Source organism: Nothoprocta perdicaria, unplaced genomic scaffold, assembly GCF_003342845.1.
Source record: "Nothoprocta perdicaria isolate Ctin4 unplaced genomic scaffold, notPer1 scaffold_40, whole genome shotgun sequence".
NCBI classification, from domain to species: domain Eukaryota; kingdom Metazoa; phylum Chordata; class Aves; order Tinamiformes; family Tinamidae; genus Nothoprocta; species Nothoprocta perdicaria.
This window is the reverse complement of record NW_020455644.1, coordinates 3944953-3966235: the sequence shown is the minus strand read 5'-3', so window position 1 is coordinate 3966235 and position 21283 is coordinate 3944953. Positions and strand designations below refer to the sequence as shown.

The 21283-nt window shown below is 45.5% G+C and overlaps 2 protein-coding genes across 2 annotated transcripts in view; one reads left to right on the top strand and one right to left on the bottom strand.

Annotated features, from left to right (window-relative positions):
* The window catches only part of SNRK (SNF related kinase), a 37163-nt gene extending 24206 nt beyond the window's left edge, over window positions 1-12957 (top strand). The window contains exons 3-6 of the mRNA XM_026045508.1: window positions 5338-5479; window positions 7348-7560; window positions 8632-8766; window positions 11113-12957. Coding sequence (XP_025901293.1) covers window positions 5338-5479; window positions 7348-7560; window positions 8632-8766; window positions 11113-12331 — 1709 coding nt within the window. The 3' untranslated portion in view covers window positions 12332-12957. The remainder of the gene's footprint in view (window positions 1-5337; window positions 5480-7347; window positions 7561-8631; window positions 8767-11112) is intronic.
* A 3340-nt stretch (window positions 12958-16297) lies between these two features.
* ANO10 (anoctamin 10) overlaps window positions 16298-21283 on the bottom strand; it is a 93384-nt gene continuing 88398 nt past the window's right edge. Inside the window, exon 13 of the mRNA XM_026045549.1 lies at window positions 16298-16366. Coding sequence (XP_025901334.1) covers window positions 16331-16366 — 36 coding nt within the window. The 3' untranslated portion in view covers window positions 16298-16330. The remainder of the gene's footprint in view (window positions 16367-21283) is intronic.

Genomic DNA, 21283 nt, shown 5'->3' with positions numbered 1-21283 from the left:
GGCCCAAAATAGCAGGTCTCAGTCTGCCCCTCGTGTCCTGCCCCATTGCCCATGCCTCTTGCATGTGGGTGTCTGTCTGTGTACGTGGGGGAATGGAGGTGGTTTGCTTATTTAGACTCTGGTGCTTGGGCAACCCCTCCAGGAACTAGTTCCAGTTAGGAAAGGTAATTCCTTTCCTAAGCAAGGAAAGCAAGTAATGCCTTTCATTTTTCTGGATTAGGATAGTGGCAGGTTCGTGGGCTACTGGTAACTGCTGAAGTTACTGGAAGAGAAGCTGTCAGAGCAAGAGCCTCTCTGAGGGCGCTCGAAGGTTAGCCAAGCCAAGCTGCCCTCTGGCACCTTGAGCCTCACGGTGTGTCTGCAGCGTGGCCATGCAAGAGAGGTGGCTCTTAAGGACACCTCACTTCCTCAGCTGGAGGACATTTAACTCGAGAGATGTTTTCTTCTCTGCTCTTAAATAAATTTCTGCAGTTTCTAATAACACATGAGAACAGGAGCCCAGGTTGCAGCAGGGACCCAGGCTGTCTTCAATGAAGCGCCCACCCTTTCCTAGTGCAGGCTGCCCCTAGCATGGGGCTTTGCAAGGGAGCAGAAAGCTGCAGAACTGTTTCTGAAAACTCTTTTTCTTCCCCTGGTTAGCTGCTCTAACAGGAGATGTTACTTCTTTCTACAAGTCTTGCTTTGATAGGCGTGTCGGGCTCCTACTGAACTGCTGCCACAACAGCTAGAAAGCTGTTGCATGCAAAATCACCTTGTCCAAGGTGATGCTTTTAGCTAAATTGGGTGACTGACTCTTGAGTGAGCCTTTCTCTTGGCAGGATGTGGGTTTTTGTTAGTTTGGTTTTCATCGCACACCAGGTAAGAGCCCTCTTTAGGACTCTGCAGTGAGGGAGCAGGGTGCCATGTTGCCCTTGGCCGGGGGCTGTGGCCTCCCCTGCAAAAGGAGCCCTTTGCCTTCTGCAGTGCCCTGGCCAGGGCAGTGCCCAGGCAGGAGCCGGCTGTGGGCACCAGCCTGCGGCTGCTGAGGGCCCCCTGTGCCAAGACTGCGGCATCTTCCTCCACTTCCTTGGCACCCAGAAGGCAGATGGGGGCTCTTCTAATTAAGCAGGCAAGAATAATGGAGCAGCTTTGATTACAGCAGTAAAAAACAGCATGGTGAAGAAGATGCCTGCATGTAGTGCTGTATTTTGCTCAGAGGAATAATTCAATTCTTAAGTGCTAGAATAAAATTCCTGGTCCCACCTTTACCAATTTCTCAGACAACCATTCTTCAAGATCTTGAATTTCATCTCCGTCTCGGCCAAATTGGCACCGTTTTGGGAACCACAAGTTCACCAAAATATAATCTAGTTGTCATTGCATTAAATAGGAGAACAAAAAACATCTCCTCAAAGGGAAGGAAGCATTTTCTTTCCTCTTTTCAGTTTATTTTCTGAAGCTGATTGAAAAAAAAAAAAAACGCAGCTATGAATCTCCTGTGGAGAAAAGTGCAAAACACAAATGCAGTATTGATTTTTTTGGCACGTATAGAGTGGCCCGAAAACTAATAAATCAGTGGAGACACTGACACTTAGAATATCTACTGTAAAGTCATTTTATTGTTACCTTTTAAAGTGCTGAAAATGACAGGTGCTGTTAATTCATCATGTAGAGCATCTGTTGATGGCTTCAAATTGAAATGCTTGGATTTCGAGTTGTGCCCAGGCCCCCTTGCCTGCATGTTCAAACTTACTTGCATGCTGGAACCATAGGTCTAAGCCTGAAATGGGTATTTGCAAATAAATACGACCTCGAACCCTCAAGGTTAGGATTGTTACACTTCAAACAAGCAGATTTCCTCAACATAAGCAAAATAAGAACCTCAAAATGGTATAAAATCTATAGTGATCTGATTTCTCTACAGGGAGCTTAATTGCAGACATGTCTGTCAGTAAAACACTATTTTGTTGTTGTCGTGTGGCAATTACTTTGGCTCTTTTTTGTTTTTAATATTAAAAAGAAAGATTCTGTGCTGGTTGGGAAGGGAAATGCACGGCTTTTACTGTTTTTATTTTAAGTTTGCATGTGTCTTCTTAAATACTTAGGATAGTTTGAAATATCAGCAAATTGCCCAGTTCTTGTAAGTGTTTTTACATTGTTCTTGCAGAGCTCGAGCATTTCAAAAGAAGCTAGGACGGAAACTTGTTCAGTGTTTCCTGTTTTCTCTCAGTTTTTTTAACCACTTCCTTCACACTGATAAACATCAACTGGGTTTGGTGTGACAAGTTAAATATAATTCTGGTTATGGCTGAGCGAGGCAGCCCTAAAACAAAGCCTGACAGAAAAATAGTCCAGTATTAAAAACAGCAGTCTAGCCTTTCTGGAAATGGTTATGGTGACTTTTTTGATAAACACTTGTAGATTTTTTTCATTATTCCTCATTTATATATATATAATATATATATATATTCTTTTTTTTTACCTGAAATACTGACTGGCTAAATGTGGGAATATGTTCTCCTCATACATGTGCAGGCATCCAAGTGCCTAGGTCTGTTCCATATGTGAGGATGGGATCCTGAAGGGCCCGTAAAGGTGACCCCATGATGACATCTGGCTCACAACAGGAGTTCTGCACCAAAATAACAAGAGAACATGTTTGAGTCATCTGGTGATTTTCTATTTTAAGTTTCATGCAGATGAAATTTATTTAGGCCCCCTGTCTCACCGCAGTCGTGCTCCTTGTTGTCATTATATTTTAAAGTCTGCGCAAGTGGCTAAACTGGAGCCTTGAAGCTCCCGGCTGAACTGCTGTAGTAGCCATGGGGGTAGGTGCAGTGAAGATGCAAATCCCCCTTTGGAGACACTGCTGCTAGAGGAATAGGGTGGGAGTAAAAGCCTTGCAATTGTTTTTGCACACACCTGGTTCCTGGCTGCACAAGAGTAAGTCTGCTATGGCAGCAAATTAACAAAATATACATTGGTCAGAGAAATGTAATAAATATTTTTGCCTAGAATATGTGAGAATGAGATAAAATGTGATTGTTGGTACCCTGGCATGTGTGCTGTAATGAAATACAGCAGCAGTTTAGTGCATGATTGACACTACACTATGAACAGGAGTGTCTTCTATTTTACATGTGGTTGTATTGAAAACAGTAGGTTCTCATTTTGCTGTTAGCAGCTCTTCTCATCTCCAAGGACTTGTGGGTATGGAGTGAAAAATACAGTAAGTAATCAAAGAAAAAAAGCACTGTCTTCTAAGATGTGTGCTGGGTAATCAGTCATTACCCTTTTGTTTGTCAAAACAGGTGATACAGGTTGATATCTAATAATTCTACGTGGTGTTATACAAAATAAAATTGTTATTTCATTGGATATAGATCAGTTGGATACCACTGCTGAAAAGGGTTGGTTTTTTTGGTTGGTTGTTTGTTTTTCATACCTGTTTATTTATTTCTCAAAATAGAGGGAAATCTTAAGACAGTATCTGCTGTTACAAGTCCTTCCAAATTGCAGGATAGAAAAATGTATGTACATGTGTGTAAATAGCAAAGTGCCTCAGGATGCTACCTTTTCTAGGGAAAATACTTGCAGGATGATCAGTATCTACTCAGGGCAGCAGAAATGCCTCATGACCTGAAATTTAGATCAAGCTTAAAACACTTGTTTTCTCCTTCTGTTTAAACTTCTTAGATGCTGCTCACTTACAGCTGATATCCAAGTGTTTCATTTCCCTCCACACTATTTTTTCGGCAAATGTAATGCTGATACCTAAATTATGCAATTGTTAGAATGTCTGAATTTGCATGTTTTACACAATTACAAAAATAAGTTGTAATGTGTGGTGGGAGACAACTCCCCAGCCACTCCAGGAAAAAAAATATATATGTGTTAAGGTGATTCTGCATTGCAGTGCAGCAGCTTCCTGGCCTCGGGCTGCCCAGGCCTTGCAGCCCCGCGCCAGGTGTAAGCACATGGAGAGGCCCCTTGAATTTCCGGGCCCGCGGGGCTGCTGCGCTGGCCTCCCAGGGCCCGGCACCCAGGGCCTCACGGCTCCACGTCAGCAGTGGTGCCGGCTCCCAGCGCCACGTGCTCCGCATTAGGGCTCCAACAAGAATTTCCTTGGACTCATCCCATTTATCTCTCCGCAGCACTCTGTGAGGAACGGGCTCCAAGTGGCAGAAGTGGTAGTTGCTCTAGGGCCGAACGGGCGGAATTTACGGGAGTCAGTAACACTGCAGCCAGCCCAAACTGCAGCCAGCGTTTCCTTCCCACGCGGGCTGGGGAGAGCCGGCCCCGCCGCAGCCCAGCCCAGCGCTGCTGCCGGCACCCCGGGGCCCCTCTGCTTCTCCTCGCCCCTGCTGCGCAGGGCTGCCACGCGGGGAGAGGAACCACAGGGAGCTCTTCAGAGCGGGAGCCTGAACCTGAGGAACAGGCCGCTCCTCTAGGGCTCTGCTTTCTTTTTAGAGGCAGCACCACATTGTTCGCAGTGTTTAAGTTCTTCGCATCTAATGCAATCAGACTTGACAAATACTTTCTTCTAACTCACTTTTTAATAAAGACCCAAACTGTTCTTACAATGTGTAGAAACTAACATAAATGCTTCACAGCCTTTATTGCTTCTTTTCCATTTTCTGGAATGTCAGTTCTTCAGGAAGCAGGGAAGCTGTTAAAATGCTTTCTACAAGCAGGAATTAAGAAGAAACAAGAGGACTCTTAAAATCAACTAAAAGCCACAGTTAATTTTATTAAAGACTTCATGGATTAAAAAAAAGCACTGTTAGATATGTTTATTCATTACTGTATAAGAAGGCAGTTTTACATAAATGATTTTTTTCTTCAAGCCTGAAGGAAGAAAAATAATTTCATTAAAATACGTGATTTATTTTTTTTTAAGAATGTTGTGCTTCATAGAGTAATATGTCAGTAGTGAGAACAGTTTGTTCTTGTCCTTCGGAAAGGATGGTGCTTTGAATACAATTTTTCTTTGATAACCTCTGCCTGCCTGCCTGTGAGGGGAGGGATTAGGAACAACCAGCTCCTCCTTCAGCTTTGGTTAACACCTTGCCCTCAGAGGCGTTTTGCATCTCAAATTGTTAGGCAGCCTTCTTTCTACAAAGTCTGCGCTTATGTCTTTTGATCTCTTTTCTCCTCTAAAATCATATAAACTGTTAATCTGTTAAACGCTGATACACGTGTATTTTGTGTTTCTATGGAATTGCAAGTCCAGAAATAATAATGACCAACAGAGTGTGCTAGTAACTCTAACTTGCATCTCAATAGTGCTTCACAGTTTTGATCGTATGTACATGAGGGTGATCAACATTTTTTAAAACATGCCTTGTTTACTTACAGATATATGGAGTCTGGGAGTCATCCTTTTTATGTTGGTGTGTGGACAGCCGCCATTTCAAGAAGCAAATGACAGTGAAACTCTGACCATGATCATGGACTGCAAATACACAGTGCCACCTCATGTGTCCAAAGAATGTAAAGAGTAAGTAGAGTACGAGGGAATTGGGAAGCGTTTCGGGAGGTGGGTTCCCATCATGTGTGAGAGCTCTCCCCTCAGCTCTCCCTCTCCTGGTTCTTACCTTTCACAGCACTTTATCTACTGCTTTGCTTAGTTGTCGCTATTTCTTACCGCCAGCTTTCTTGGGTACTGCTACTACGCTCTCCTTACTGTCTCTCTGTTCTTACTAAAGTTTCACTCCATTATATTTTCTGCATTAGGTTTTCTGCATGTGCCTCTATGAAACTTTATTCTGGTTTTAAAGAATGTTTTCTTCTTTCATCTGTATCAGTTATCATTATTTTGGTAAAAGCCTGGAGAGGCAGTTCACCAGTGACTGGCTTTGGCCAGCACTCTCGCTGCAGGTTCAAGAGTTGTCACTGAAGTGTTTTTGTGGCAAGGGTTAGAGACTGATTCTTCTAGATTTCTGCTCAGAACCCAAGAATAAAGCAAAAAGTTTTGCTCATCAGTTACAAAACAAATTGCAACTCCAGATCAGCGTTATGGGCCTTCAAGAGAAAAATAATCTCCCTGCAAATGCCATATGCCACTTGGGAATTATGACTCACTTTGGAATGTTTTTTCCTGCAGTGTTCACCGCCGCTTTTTCATTTTTTTGATATGTTCCAATGTTTGTCATATGATGGAGACAGATTAATGAATGAGGCCTTTATTTAAAGGATGGTCCCTTCAAATATATATCAAAGTTGTGTTCCTTCAGCTATTCTACCATGTTCAGCCACATTCTTGAGTCAGTGAGAGAGAATCTGGTCATTTGTCAATATGAACCACCAGGTAGGTGTACAGAGGCTTGAAAATGCTTCTCTCTCGGATTCTGGTATTTGAAAAGCTGTTATTATTGCTCTCAACAGCTTGAATTGCAAGAAGAGGTTTAAAAGAAAGGTCTTATTCGTGAATTGTATCCAAATAAATCTTTTCAGATGCTACATACTCTGCTGCGACAGGAATTTCTATTTTTCCCATCTTTTCAGTTAATATGCTGGCTAGCGCTAATTTGTTTAAAGGTCAGAATAGGCTAATTTGCTCTCTCTGTGCTAGTGTGTGATCGGTCCCTGAAGTTTTCTTCATAGATTAGATACAGTTTGTTGCATTTCTGTCAAAATTTTATTAAATTTAAAGAAAAGCATGCTCAAGAATTTCACAAAGTCTTTTCTTTTGCAAAAGACAGAGACTGCAGGGCTTCAGTGTACCCATGGCATTCTTTTTAAAAATTATTTTAAAAGAGTCTGCACTGATTTCCTTTTTTCCCTTCCACAAATCTTCTCATACAGGAAAAAAAATCCAAACCTTCATGTTACCTTGCACCCAATACCAACCCATAAGTAAGTTTGTCATTTCATGCTCCCCGAGAGCCCTGCTCCCACCCCACAGGTACAGCGAGTCACTGCCCTTTGGGGGACTGCTGTTTCATACGGAAAAATTTTACTATTTCTGCCATTGCAGATCCTCGTTACAACAGCAGTAATGCGAAATGATATTTCTGTTACTGTGCAGACCAGCCTCCAGGCCATCTGTGACAGTTGCCATTATAATCGTATAGGGAAAGAAAAATACAAGCCCCCAGATTAAATGAAAATTATAGTGCTTGTGATATTTACGGTTTTAGTACATAAATTATGTGTTTGTTTCCATTCTGCAATGTCATTTGGGGTGTATTTGAGAATAGATAATTTTCTGCAATATTGTTTACATTACTTTTACTGCAGGGACTTGTAAAGATCTATATGAACCAACAGAAAGAAGAAAATTCTTCCTACTATTGCTCTTGCAGGGGTAGTTTTTAAACGTGCAAGTGCATTTTGTTTAAATTTATTTATTCATTTTATTTGCAGCCTAATTACCCGGATGTTGCAGCGAGACCCAAAGCGAAGGGCATCTCTGGAAGAGATAGAAAACCACGCGTGGCTCCAAGGAGTTGACCCGTCTCCTGCGACCAAGTACAACATCCCCCTGGTGTCGTACAAAAACCTGTCCGAGGAGGAGCACAACAGTATAATCCAGCGCATGGTGCTCGGCGATATAGCGGACCGAGACACCATCGTGGAGTAAGTTACCGCTTGTACCCCTGCACTTTGCTCTGTGCAGTATTTGTCGTGAACACACGTGGCCATTGCCATGTTTAAATACCAAATCCACCCCACTAACAAAATACTACAGTTTTGCTCGATGATGGGAAGAAATACTGAAATATTATGTATTAAGATGACTTAAGAACATACAACCTTGGGAAAATCCTCAAAGAAGTTTGGAAGCTGTGTATGTTTCATGTGGTAACGTGCTGTATTAAACAATTTTAACTGCTTTTAAATCTGTGCTTTTACTTAGGCTGTGTATTTCTCCAGATTATATGATGCCATGTAAATTTAGGGATGATAAATTATTAATTTTTCTCTTAGTACTTTTCCAATATACCTGAATCTTTGTAATTTAAATGTTATTCCTTTTATGTATATAATATAGACAAAATATAAATATTGTCACTGAGTGAATATGCTAGAAAGCTACAGAAAGCTTTACCAAGCTTTTTCTAAAAAATCCCAAATTTCTAAAATAGTCCCGAAATTGAAAGAGCACGTGAAGAAGAAGAAATTTTTCTGTGGAAACAATCCAGTATTTTATCACTTAAAAGAAATGAAAAGCAAAAATGTAGCTTTTTAAACTTTTATATTTGTAGCAATTGTACGTTCTTTTGTGTTAGAATTATTTGAATGATATGAAGTCACTTGCAAACTTAACTTTTTCATAAACTTAATGTGACAGTCCTAAAATAGTCTTTTCTTCTAGCTTTTTCATAAGCAAATACCAGCACTTCATGGCTTTATGTGGAGCTGGGAAAGCCTATTATTGTTGCATGACACTAATGAAAAAGGATTCTATCATTTTTCAGTACATTTTCAGAAAAAAAAAAAATTCAAACGATATCCTAAAGTTACCCTCACCTAACCATGGTGACTCACTAGACTCATTGGCTGTCATTAATAAGGCCAAGAAACGCTTGTCAAAACGTCAGAGACGCGCATGTCTGTCTCAGGTGCTTCTGCCGCTGTGTGAGCTGCGCGTCCAGTTTTAGAAAGCTGTACGTTTATGGCCTGTTTCCTGTTTCTGTGCTTTCGTAGGGCTTTGGAAACAAACAAATACAATCACATCACTGCTACTTACTTCTTGCTGGCTGAAAGGATCCTGAGAGAAAAACAAGAGAAGGAAATTCAGACCAGATCTGCAAGCCCTAGCAACATCAAAGCTCAGTTCAGGTGAGAATTTAACATGTTCTGCTTTGTTTTTAACCTGGCTTAATGAGATGATTATTGAATGGCTCAATGCTGCCTTTTTAACAGAGTTAAATGATTATTCATTATGGAAGTGTCTTGGCGGTGCTGTGGACGCTTAAGGAACCCTTCAGAAATTGGTTACCGGTAATACCCTAAGTTCCTACTGACTAAATTTATTCAGTCCCTACCTGAAGTAGCACATTTTCACACCTGGTAGGAAAGGAAATGTTCATTGCCCTTCAGTGAGTCATTAAAATTGCAGATGTGGCAAAAATTAGCTTCGTAATTCCCCAAATGTATCAATGGGGAATTAGTCATGCCTGAGAAATCAAGCCCTGACTTTTACGTTAGGGTCTAGTAGCTGGCTTTGATTTTAATAAGCTTGAACATTTGCTAAATCAAGCTTGCAGCAAGCATCTTAAGTTATGATTTTTTTTTCCTTTTAATATAGGTTAATACATCTCTAAGGAAGACTGTTCAAATAACGGCTTTGTTTCGTTTACTTTGAGCTGTCTTCTGGTATTTAAAAACATGTTGCAGAAGACTTTCCAGCTGAAGTCAGATGCTTAGTTTGATAAAACCATCATTAAAGACCCTGTAGGAAAGGCCCCAGGAAGGTGCGAAGCTTCAGAGCTTTGGGGAGCGGGGGCTTCTGGCAGCGGGGCAGCCACTGCTGATGCGTTTGGCCAGGCAAATAATAAATGAATAAAACCTGCAGGCTGGAGGGTTTCTACCTGCACCTCTGTTTTGGAGGAGAAATTTTGAAGAGTTTGTTTGTTTATTAGTTCTTTTTTTTTGTTTTGCTGAGTTAGTGTTAAGAGTATCGCCTGTTTTCTGAGTGGGGATCTGGTGGTGACCTCCAGCGTCTCAAAGAACTTCCCTTTAAAGCTGTGATTCCAGCACCCTTGGTTGCTGGTGGCTGGTATCTTAGTGACACGATGGCAGTATCAGGTGCCTGTGCTGCTGGTCACAGTTGAGTTTTGTTAGCTCTTCTCTAGAGCCTAGCAGAGAACAAGATGAAACTCTGCGTTCATCCCGATGAGATGATCAACCCAAAGATTTTTGGGTACCTTCCATGCAAGACCCTATGTGGAGTCACGTACCAGGAGTGTAGGTGGGACACAGTGTTGTGGTACCCCCAGGCACATGCCCTGGGTGGGCGGGCGGCCAGGCCTCCCTCGGGCCTGGAGGAAGCGATAGGAACTAAGGGCTTTGCTGGCACAGCTTGGGTTTTGCTGCCAGAGCCGCCTGTTGTTAAAACAGGTTGCTGTCACCTGGCGATGTGTTGACATCTTGAGCTCTGTCCCACTCCCAGGTCCGTTCCTAATGTAAGGCCTACCCATTATCTGCTGGAATAGCAGAGTGGAACAGCAGTCACCCCCAAAGGAGCGGAGCGGTTCCCGGCGGGGCCGGAGGAGGCAGCGCAGAGCTGCCGCTGGGGCAGCACCTCCCGCCGCCTGCTGCTAACTCATCCTGTGTGCATTTGGGAAAAAAAAGAAGGATTTAAAGTAAAAGATCTAGCGTGAGCAACCTGAATAGATACTGAAGACAAGACGTGAGCTGCTAGTTGACTGAAGACTCAGTGGTCTCAAGGGTCACTTTTTAATTTGAGGCTTTAGTACACAGTCACACACGTTAAATTTTCTCTTTCAGCTGAAATAGCTCTTTAAGTGTCACGGTCTTACGCAGTTTGCGTCCTGGCTTCACATGCCTGTGTTTCAGTCAGTCACATAGAACTGCGATCTCAACCCAGGTGCCTTCAATTAAAGGTGATTTTGCCAAACTGCGCTTGGTCTGAATGAGGCCTACTGAAAAGCAGAGAATGTTTCTTCTGACTCAGTGTTTCAGTCTCACTGTGTTAATTTTAACACTTTTTTTTTTTTGAATTGGAGAATGCGAGAAAAATAGTTTGCAATACTATTTATTTAGATTGTGTTTGAATCATTTGCATGCCTCATATCTTCTGTAAACATTGGCTCTAGGCCTCCTTCAGGCGCTTTTTGAAATGCAGAAAGCTACTTAAAGATTTTTATTGCTTAATTATTTTTCTCAGAGCGGTGAAAAGGATTTTTAAATTATTTTTTGATTTCAGCAGCTAACAGAACTTAAGCCATGTTTCTGTGTATCAAACACACCTTTCAAGTAACAGCATTTCTTTGAAAATGATTCTTTCTGCCCACTTACCAAGCATTGCTCTTTGCAGATGGCCTCTCCACAGGCCAGTCTGTGGTACAACTCATTTTCCTGGCGTGCGGGTCTTCCCTAGATCTTCCTACATGCTCACCGTGATCCAGCTTCTCCTTTATCCCTTATCCTTGTGCTTTGCAGGCAGTCGTGGCCAACGAAGATTGACGTACCCCAGGATCTGGAGGACGACCTGACAGCTTCTCCGCTCTCGCACGCAGCCGTTCCCCAGCCTCCAGCTCGCGCGGCCGACAACGTTCTCAACGGCCACAGGAACAAGGCCCTTGGGGACGCGGCCAAGAAGGAGGACATCCCGGAGCTGGCTGGCCCCGCGCTGGCCGTCGTTCCACCGGTGAGCTTAAAACCCACGACGAGCGGCCGAAAGTGCTTGTTCAGGGTGGAGGAAGATGAAGAGGAGGACGAGGAGGATAAGAAGCCTATTTCTCTCTCTACTCAAGTCGTTTTGCGCCGTAAGCCGTCGGTCACAAACCGCCTGACGTCGCGGAAGAGCGCGCCGGTCCTCAACCAGATCTTCGAGGAGGGGGAGTCGGATGATGAGTTTGACATGGACGAGAACCTGCCCCCGAAGCTGAGCCGCCTAAAGATGAACATCGCCTCGCCCAGCACCGTGCACAAGCGCTACCACCGGCGGAAAAGCCAGGGCCGCGGCTCGAGCTGCAGCAGCTCGGAGACGAGCGATGACGACTCCGAAAGCCGGAGGCGCCTGGATAAAGACAGCGGCTTCACGTACTCCTGGCACCGGCGGGACAGCAGCGAGGGGCCCCCGGGCAGCCAGGGGGATGGCGGCGGGCAGAGCAAGCCGAGCAACGGCAGCGGAGGGCTGGACAGGAGCGGCCCGAGCGAGGGCAGCAAGGGCGGCGGGAGCCCGTCCGGGAGCGCCGGCGGCGGCGCTGGCAGCACGGCCGGCTCCACGCGCCGCTGCGCGGGGCCCGGCGGCTCCGTGCAGCTCTCGGCCAAGAGCGCGGGCGACCTGGTCGAGAGCCTCAAGCTCATGAGCCTTTGCTTGGGTTCGCAGCTCCACGGCACCGCTAAGTACATTATCGATCCGCAGAGCAGCCTGGCGTTTTCCAGCGTGAAAGTGCAGGAGAAATCCATGTGGAAAATGTGCATCAGCTCCAGCGGGAGCGCGAGCCAGGCCCCGTCGCTGGGCAGCCTCAAGTTCTTTTCCGAGCGGATGTCAGACGCAGCCAACGAGTTGGAACGGATAAAGAGCAGGAACTTGAAAAATAACGTGCTACAACTACCTCTGTGTGAAAAGACGATCTCGGTGAACATCCAGCGGAGCCCCCAGGAGGGGCTGCTCTGCTCCTCCACGCAGCCCAGCTGCTGCCACGTCATTTGAGAGCTCCCCCACCGACAGCCCCGGTCTTCCCCCTCAGAGCTGTGACCCTCGCTCAACTCCCCTCTGTTGTCTTAATATTTTTCAGTGGGCTTTGAGCAGTTATTTATTACATTTTAATTTTGTGTTTGCTTGATGGTATGACAATGCATGGTCTTTGCATGCTGCTAGCCAATATGTTTTTCTTTCCCGACAGAGCAGACTATTTTATTGTGTAATTTTTACATTTATAATTTTACTATGGAAGATCTGGATTAAATTGAGTATATCTGGATCCTAATGTAAATGGAGCACTTACTTAGAAGTTCATGTTCTGCACTTAAACTAGAGTAAGAGAAGCTTTTGTTTGCTTGTGAAATGTTAATTCTTGTTCTGACCTTCTGTGCTATCTACACTACGTGCTGTGTGGCATATACTTCTATGTGTCTGAAAGAGAACCAAAGCAATAATGTTTTGATGCTGAAAACTCCTCAGGGAGCTTTCAGATGTTCCAAGGCTTGTACAAAGCAAAGATGCACTGAAAAATTAGTGATCTTGAAATAAGATTTTAAACCCACACCTATTTGTCTTAAGCTATGATGTGGATAAAGTTGTGGCTCAAAAATCAAACTGAAAAGATCTTGTTTTGCTAGAGGCAATTTTTTTTCTCTAAAAAAGCAAGTAGGTTTGTAAGGCAGCTTTCTCCCATAGAAATATGTTAATATTACAAGCAGACAATCTTCTTTTTTTAATATAACAAAGATAAATTAAGTCTACTTCTGAGTTTTTGCATTCTAACTAAGAATAAAGTATTTGTATAAATTACTTTGGTTATTAGTAATATCATGACACTTACCCTAGTGTGTCAGCTTTTCCCCCCCTGCCCCGTACTGCTCGTCACCCCCTGCTCCAAGTTTTCCAAAGGCAATAGGGGATGAAAAACCTTTAGCCAATTGGCTGCAAATAGACAGTGCTATTGTCATTAACATTTTGCCTCATGATTCCATTTGACTCTCTTAGAGACTTAAAAATGCTGCTGTTTCCCAGACGTACACCCTGTGTTTTCCCTCAGTAATCATGTTGTTTTCTCATGAAGCCAGTTGGAAACAGCACACACATATTTATTTTGCAGCAGGGAGCTTTTTTATTTGGTTCCCATTGCCACGGCAAGGTCTTGCTTTAGAGCATTTCTGTGCAGAAGGCTCCTTTTGGCCAGCTGACCCAACGTTTGGGGGATTCTGTTTTTTTGTGTTCGGGGAAGGGCAGCACTGCTTCGTGGTGCCCGGCTGTGCCCGGGCTCGGGGCTGCCCCCGGCCTGCCCTGCTGGCGCGGCACAGCCCCCTGCTATCCAGGCGAGGAAGCTCCGGGAACAGATGTGTGCGTGAAGCCGTAGGACACAGTGCTTGGAATTGCTGAGCAGGGATCTTGCAAAGGGCCAGGAATCAGATGGGGGGGTTGCAGACGGTGAGCGCGACGGGTAGTCGCAGAGAAGTTTATAAAGGGCATTGGCAATAAATGTATTTGTTGCAGCTTTTTTTTTTTCTCTCTTTATCCAAGTATTGTAAATACTCTTTCCTGATATTATGTACAGCCTTGGAATGGCACCTTTTAAACTAACCCCAGGTGTACTTTGTTTCCAATGTTTTTATATCCAAATGTATATATGGTGCTCACTTTAGAACGGCAGTGTTGACCATTTATGCTGCATAGTTGTATTATATTAGAGCCTTCCTCGGTGTGTGCGGCTGGTTGAGCCTTCCTCCCTCCCTCCTCCCCTCCCTGCGGGCGCGCAGCCGTGGGTGTGAGCGCTGCCCCCTCCCTCACCCCGTGGCGGCAGGTGGATGACTGTGCACGTGGTGTGTGTCGTGGCCTGGTGTCGTGGCCAAGGAAGGGCGAGAATAACCACTACAGTAAGGTAATATTGGACCAAACTATTAGAGCAAGTAAAGAGTTTCTTGTACCCCTTAACGTGTCTTTAAAAGTTGCATATAGTTACCGTAGTGTATAAATTAAATATTGTGGAAGAACAATTAGTCTTGTATTTTTCTGTATGTGTGTATATATATATACATATACATATATATATATATAAAAAATAATGTACCTCTAGCAACTTCCTCTGTATTTAAGATGTGACAATCTTGGCACAGAATTTTAAAAGTAGCAGTATAAATAAGCAGAATTGCTAAAGAGAACATAACTGTAAAACTTCTCACCACGAAGGAATCCCTGTGTGCGTGTTAAGAGGGTACAGGAATATCCGCTGGTCTTGCTGCTCCGGGCAGCACCGTTTGCCTTTCTCACTGTATATCCAGTCCCGGTGCGCGACAGAAATGGAAAACGTGGTTAATAAAAGTGATACTGGACGGACGTGACACGGGCGCCCCGCGTGTCAGTGCCCCGCGCGCGGCCCCCGCAGCAGCGGCGGCGGCGGCGGCTTGAAAGGGGGGCGGGCGAGGAGAAGGGCCAGCTCGGCGGGTTCCACGCGCTCACCGTGGCGCTGGACGCACCCGATCTGGGGGCTTTCCGGGGGCTTTCCGGGAACGCGGCGCCGCTCCGGGCCGGGAGGACAGTGGAGCGGCTCATTTTCCGTGTCGCAGGTGGCACCTGCTGGAACAGGTGGCGGCAGGGGCTTTGCTCGCGCCCTTCCCGCTGCACCACGGCTGGCACAGGCCGGTTTGCCCAGCTCAGTTAGGTGCTACGGAGACGGGCGCGACCTGCTCGGCAAGGCCTTGAGCTGCCCGGAGCCTCGGGGCACAGGGAACGCCAGTACCTCACCAAAGGACCCTTTGGAGCAGCCAGTTTAAGCTTCCGAGAGTGTAATCCACATTTATTCTCTTAAACTGTTGCCTCAAAGAAACAGGCAGCACAATTGAAACTTCAACAAACACAAGACTACTCGAGAGCAAAGTGAGCAAGGAACCATTTTGTCTCACTCACTCACTCACTCAGTTCTGCTGTGGGGGCCTGGGACAGAAATCCGCACCAAGCAAAAGAGGCCAATACCTGCCTTTACAGCCCCAAAGCAGCGCCAGCCAGGGCCGCACGCCCCCTCGCTCTACCAAAGCCCACGGGCTCAGCAGGAGGAAATGAGGTGTTCCGAGGCTGCAGACAAACTGTGTGGAATTTGGTCTTACTATTCACAGAAAGCGATGAAACATTCAGAAAGTTGTGTGAAATCAAAAAAACCCCACCACACTAAGACAGTCACTACATAGATGAGGAACTGGTAGAGAGCATCAGGTTTAATTACTGTTTTGCTAGTGTCAGGTCATAGACCCAGAAGAGCACATAGTTTAAGACAGCCAGGAAAGTGGTATCAAAAGCTAATGTAAATTTAATAATATGCAAATAACTGCGACCTTTTTTTTTCTTATAAATTAACAATCAGAAATCTGCTTCCTACTGAATGCTTTTTTACCCAGCTTTTGAAAATAATTTAAATGGCTTGGTTTAGATAACCCGCACACTAGAGCATATAACTGTATAGCATTAGTGTTCAACATATTCCTCAGGGAACAATCAGACATTGCACTGCATAATATATAAAACAATTATATAGATCTGCTAGGTGTAAACAGCGGCTGATAAGTGATCTTTGAAAAAAAAGAGCAGACTGATTACTTGTAATATATGAGAAGGAAGTACTTGTAAAATGAGAAGGAAAGGGGCAATAGGGCTGGTACATCATAAATCAAGTACTCGTGTACCTGGATTCAGCTCACAAGCACAGTTAGCGTTGGGATGCCTCAGGTAAGACTTGTTTCCACGCGCTGGGTTGGGCTCTGGCCTCAGCCCTCACGCTGTAGTTGGTGCCCTTTGGCAGAGGGTGGTGAAAAGGGGGCGAGCCAGAGCGGGAGAAGTCACCATCACCACCATCATCATCCCCACCTTCACCACCACCCGCGTCCCGCGTGGTGGTGCAGCAGCCACCGCGGGAGCGGGTGCCGGCCCTGAGGGGGTCGCCCCGCCTCACCGTCACCGTGGCTGTCGCCCCGCTCTGCCGCCCGCCTCCTGCGCCCCTCACTCCTTCGGCGACTCGGCGGCCAGTTTCATTTGCTGGGAGGGAAGGAAGAAAAGAGAAGGCAACGCTGAGTGCTAGGGACGAGCTGAACCAGGTCTGATAGCAGGACAGCTTTGGTGCCATCGGGATAATAAAACTGCACACACATACACGCACACACACACAGAGTCAAGCTTTGGTAGTAAAGACAAAAGCACAAGCTTATTGTCCAAATGACGTGCACAAATAACACAGCTCTGGCACAGGTTCCACTTTCCCTCTAAAAGACGCAGCCGCTGCTGCTGCCATGTGTATGTCACTCAGTTCTCACGATGCGGAGCGTGGCTGCGCTCCCCACGCTGGCACTGCTGGCCGTGCGGATGCCTCCCTCCGCACGCCTCCCTCGCCGCCTCTCCCAGCTCCATCCGTGCTCGGGGGCGGCACCGCGGCAGCACGAGCGGCACCGGGGCAGCGCGGTCCCGCACGTGGGACCGGCCCCCGCAGCAGCTCCCGCTGCGGCCCGGGACCCCGCGGAGAGCTCGGGAAGAGCCGGGGGCCGCGCGGGAGCCCTCACGTGCACCTGAGGAGAGACTTGGGGTCGCAGCTCAGGAAACCTGTCCTGGAATCACACGTTTGTCGGTAGGGGACCTTTCTTCAAGGCAACTTCAGATCAATATTCAGACTCAAAATGCTGACTGTGGTGAAGGGCCATGGTAACAAAACCTCAGATTAAAAAAAAAAATCCTTTTGTAAGCAATGGATTTTTCCTTCTGAAGGCTCTTAGCTCTGAACGCATGAACGGGATTTGCTGGGTCAGTGGGAGAATCTACCTTCTGGTCAAGTGGTGGGTTACATTCTTGAGGTACCTTCTTTAGAGATACAAAATCTCAGTTTACTGAGAAGGCCTGAAGACACAGAATCTAGAACTTAAAAAAATATGTAAAGGAGTCTTTCAGTTTTAAGTACTTATGTTTTTAAGGCACCTTCAGAGCTCAGTGACCAGCCATTTAGTTTCCAAGCCTTTTGCCCACTGGGGACAGGCTCCTGAGTGAACCCTCTTTATTCTTCTGCCTGATTTTATACACAGGTCTAATATAGCCATTTACTACTGCCTAGTAGAAAGACAGATGCCCCAAAACAGTAGCAAAGAAATAGAAAACCACAACAAATTCTTAACCCAAAACATGAAGATTTCCATGCCTTCAAAACAAAACCTTCATGTTTTCCTTTGCTGCTAGTCCATGCCTGAATGCATTAAAAATAATAATAAAAAATATTCCACATTACACCTACAGTAACTGTTCTTTACAATTTTTATCTGCATTCTCATCCCGCAGCTATAAGGGAAGTAAAATCAGTTGGTGATACAAATATTTATAAGCTTCTCCATAGCAACACTGGAGGGAAAGAAAAAGCCTTGGCTAAATGCAGGAATACAGATTCCTCTGCTGCATCCTGATTCATTTATTTAAATAAATTTCTGAATAAAACTACAGTAACTTAATTATAAGGGACTTCTACCCTAGTGCAAAAACGCTGGGAAGATACAGAACACAGCAACTTAGCTCAGTCGTGACTCCTGACATTCAAACATAACTCATTTACCTTAGTGAATTATTTGAGAATGATTTTCTTAAATTCCTGGCGTTGCAGCAGCACTGGGATTGGTGATGACAAGAGAAGACAATATATAGAAAACTGGAGAGGTCTTCCTTAAGGAGAACTCTTAAAACAGCCTGCTGCCTCAGCACGCACAGGCTGGGCCACAACAGTCCCAATGCCGCCCGGGGGATGTTGCAGCAAATACATCATAAGCAAAGCGAACGTCCCCTAAAACTGGACCTTTTTCTCCTCTTTACTGATTTCCGTGACACCAACACACGCTTTGCAAACCTGGCAACACCGGGCTCCCCGACAAGGCACCGCTTCTGCGAGCGACATGTGGTGGCACCGTTAGACAGGACACAACCCTGCCAAACCCACGTGGGAAAAAACCCTTAACTTCATTTTTCCTGCAAAAGGGAACACTCCTTTAACTGGGAAAAACCTTTCTAGGGCAACATATGGGACAAGGAGGGCACTTCTTCGCTACTGAGAAAGCGATTGCGTGGCAGTTTTCAGGCTGACGGCCCCAAGAAGCTCCTGGAGCATCTGGGGCTGAGATAGAGGTCAACCAAAAGAGACCACTCTTGGGTTTTGTATTTTTCTACTCATTTTAAAACCCAAGGAAAAAGGAGCGTAGAGCGTGCGCAGAGCGGCAGAGGATTTGGCAGACCACAGAGCAAATGTCCTGTGACGCTCCAAGCTAGTAAAAATCATTCTCTCTAAAGAAAATCCAAACATGGGCAATAAAAAGACCAAGTGAAGATTTTTTTTTTTGAGTAGGAGAGAAGAATTTTAACTAAAAAAAGAATAAAACAGAAGGAGAGGTTGAACCACGGTGGAGAGCAGCACAATGGGGACTGCCCAGTACCTGCAGGGAGGTTACTGAGAAGGTGGCACCAAGCTCGTGGCCGAGCAGCATTCCCTGTACAGCAAGGGAACAGGAAAACAAGGGGTCATAAAGACATAAGAAAAAATAATCGATATAAGGGTAATAAAGCCATGTGGGCTCTGCCTGTGGAGGTTTCCAAAGACCCAACTGGAAAAGTCCCCAAGAAACATGGTCTGATCTCAGGGTCCACCCTGCTTGGAGCAGGACACTGGACTGGAGACCTCCCAAGGCCCTTTTCCTTTCCAAATGACTGATTTAATAGCTGTTCCTACCGGAGTTCCCATAGGGAAGTATGCCCTGACTCTACACTTGAGTGAAAATCTGTTACGGCAAATAGAGTTAAAAAAAATTGTTCTTTAACTTATGACAGAAGAGCATTCATGACAGAACAGCAGCTACAAAAAGTGTTAGTGTTAATGCCAGAGTTAGTTTGCAAAATTAGTAATTATGGAGTCAGAGAACACTCACAAAGTCCTGAAACGGGCGCTCTGGGGCTTTATTTCTGACTGACAGCACGATGAAGTGCCTCGGTAGACAAACCAGCTCCATCTGCAGTAGGTTTTTTCCCCTGATCTCCTTCATATTGTGTCTGATTTATATTGCAAACTATTAATTACTACTCACTAGAATGTACTTAGTGTATTAGTCACCCTTTGCTAAGTCTTTATGCCACTAGACAGCATAAAATTCTAAGAGCAATAGTAGAAGTCCCATTGGGTACCAGTATAGTTTCTTCAAGAGCAGTTTGTGTTTCTACGAAGGTGGAAAGGGGCGCACAGGGGCAAGCAACACCCGGCAGGGTGGGCAACCAGCAGCCCTGGGTTGGGGCCGCTCTGGGGCCACAAACTCTCAACTCGCTGGGAGAGCAAGGACGTCGAAACCCCCAGAGCGACAGGAGCCCGCTCCCGCCGTGGATCACGTTAATCACTCTGTGCGGTTGCAATCAAGAGGAAAGGGGTAAAAGGAGCCATTCCTGCTCCCTGAGGCTCGCCCTTTAGCACGCTCAAGCTCCAGGCGGGACCCCCGAGTGCTACCCATCCGACTGAATACTGAAACAGAGAGTATGGGAGCGCGCCAGGCAGGCCTTGCAGGGCAGGGCGGCCGCGCGCGCAGCCCTCGTCCTGGCTTAGGGCATGGGGCGCTGCGCGAGCTCCGAGCCTCTGCACGGGGGGCTGAGGGCTCGAAGGGGCCTCCTGGGCACAGACACAGGCCTCACAAAAGCATTGAGAGGGGCTGAGCTGAGAAGGGTCCATGGATTCGACTATCTCCTGCAGTACCACACATGCCAAAAAACACAGGATTTTCCCCAACAGTCATTGGAAACTGTTCAATTTAATAAATAGTAACCACTTATTTAATTCTTTTTTCCTAAAGGCAGAAGCCACAAAGTTATACTAAATGCCATAGAAAAAATACAGGCAATATCAAGAGCACGAACACAGCTCTTTGCAATCCATGCAACGGAGGGCAGGAAGCTGCATGGAAGGCTTAGAGGATCTCTCAGTACAAACGAGGCCCCATACTGTGACACAAGGCACAAAACCGCTCAGTAACCCCATGCTAACCTGAAAGTCCTTTCTCATCACAGGCCTGGCAACCACCTCAGTGCAGGAACATCCACCCTGGCAGCCTGTCCTTACTGTAGGAGCATCCTCCTCGAGCAGGAATTGGCACCTGCTTCTTAATTCCAAACTTGGAAGCTTCTAGGGTAGCACGGAGCCCTCCTCCGTTCCAAAAACCAAAATATAAATTCTTCCTCTACCCAGGGAAGAGATTGCATAAGCTAGTTTGGACTCCAGATACAAAAATAACCACCAAACTTCAGGCACGATTTCTGAAAGTGTTTTAGCTGCAACACAAATCTGGTACAAAAGCAGGCACACACGGAGGCTCCACGATCCCTCTTCCGGATTGCCGTGGGATCCCACACGGATCCAAGCGCCGCAGGTGCAACATTTCCCTCCGTCCTGCAGCAGGCAGCAAGCTCCAGCCTGAGAACCACATGTGGGCACATACATGGTGAAAGATAAACTGTGACCAGCATACACACACACACACACACATATATACACACACAGCTTTTTAAAAAGTCATTTTTTTTGGTTAAATGTATCCATACATATGTATGTGTGTGTATATATGTGTGTGTGTATATATATATACACATATATGTGTGTGTACACATATATACACACACACACACATATATATATATATCAACATGTGTGTATGTGTGTGTGTGTACGTATATAAGGAGTCTGCTTCTTGGTTTACCTGCCACGTCCATGTCAGCATGGAAAGTGAGCTTAATTTTAAGGTTATCGCCACCCACAGCAGTTACAAAATACCATTTCACCGCAGTAAAGTAGGAGACACTAATCTAAATAATAAAAGTCACTTCAAATTATTTGGTGAGGACGAAATACTCTCAAGTCCAGCTTGACACGCCAGGAATGCAAGGCTAGAAACAGCGAGCCCT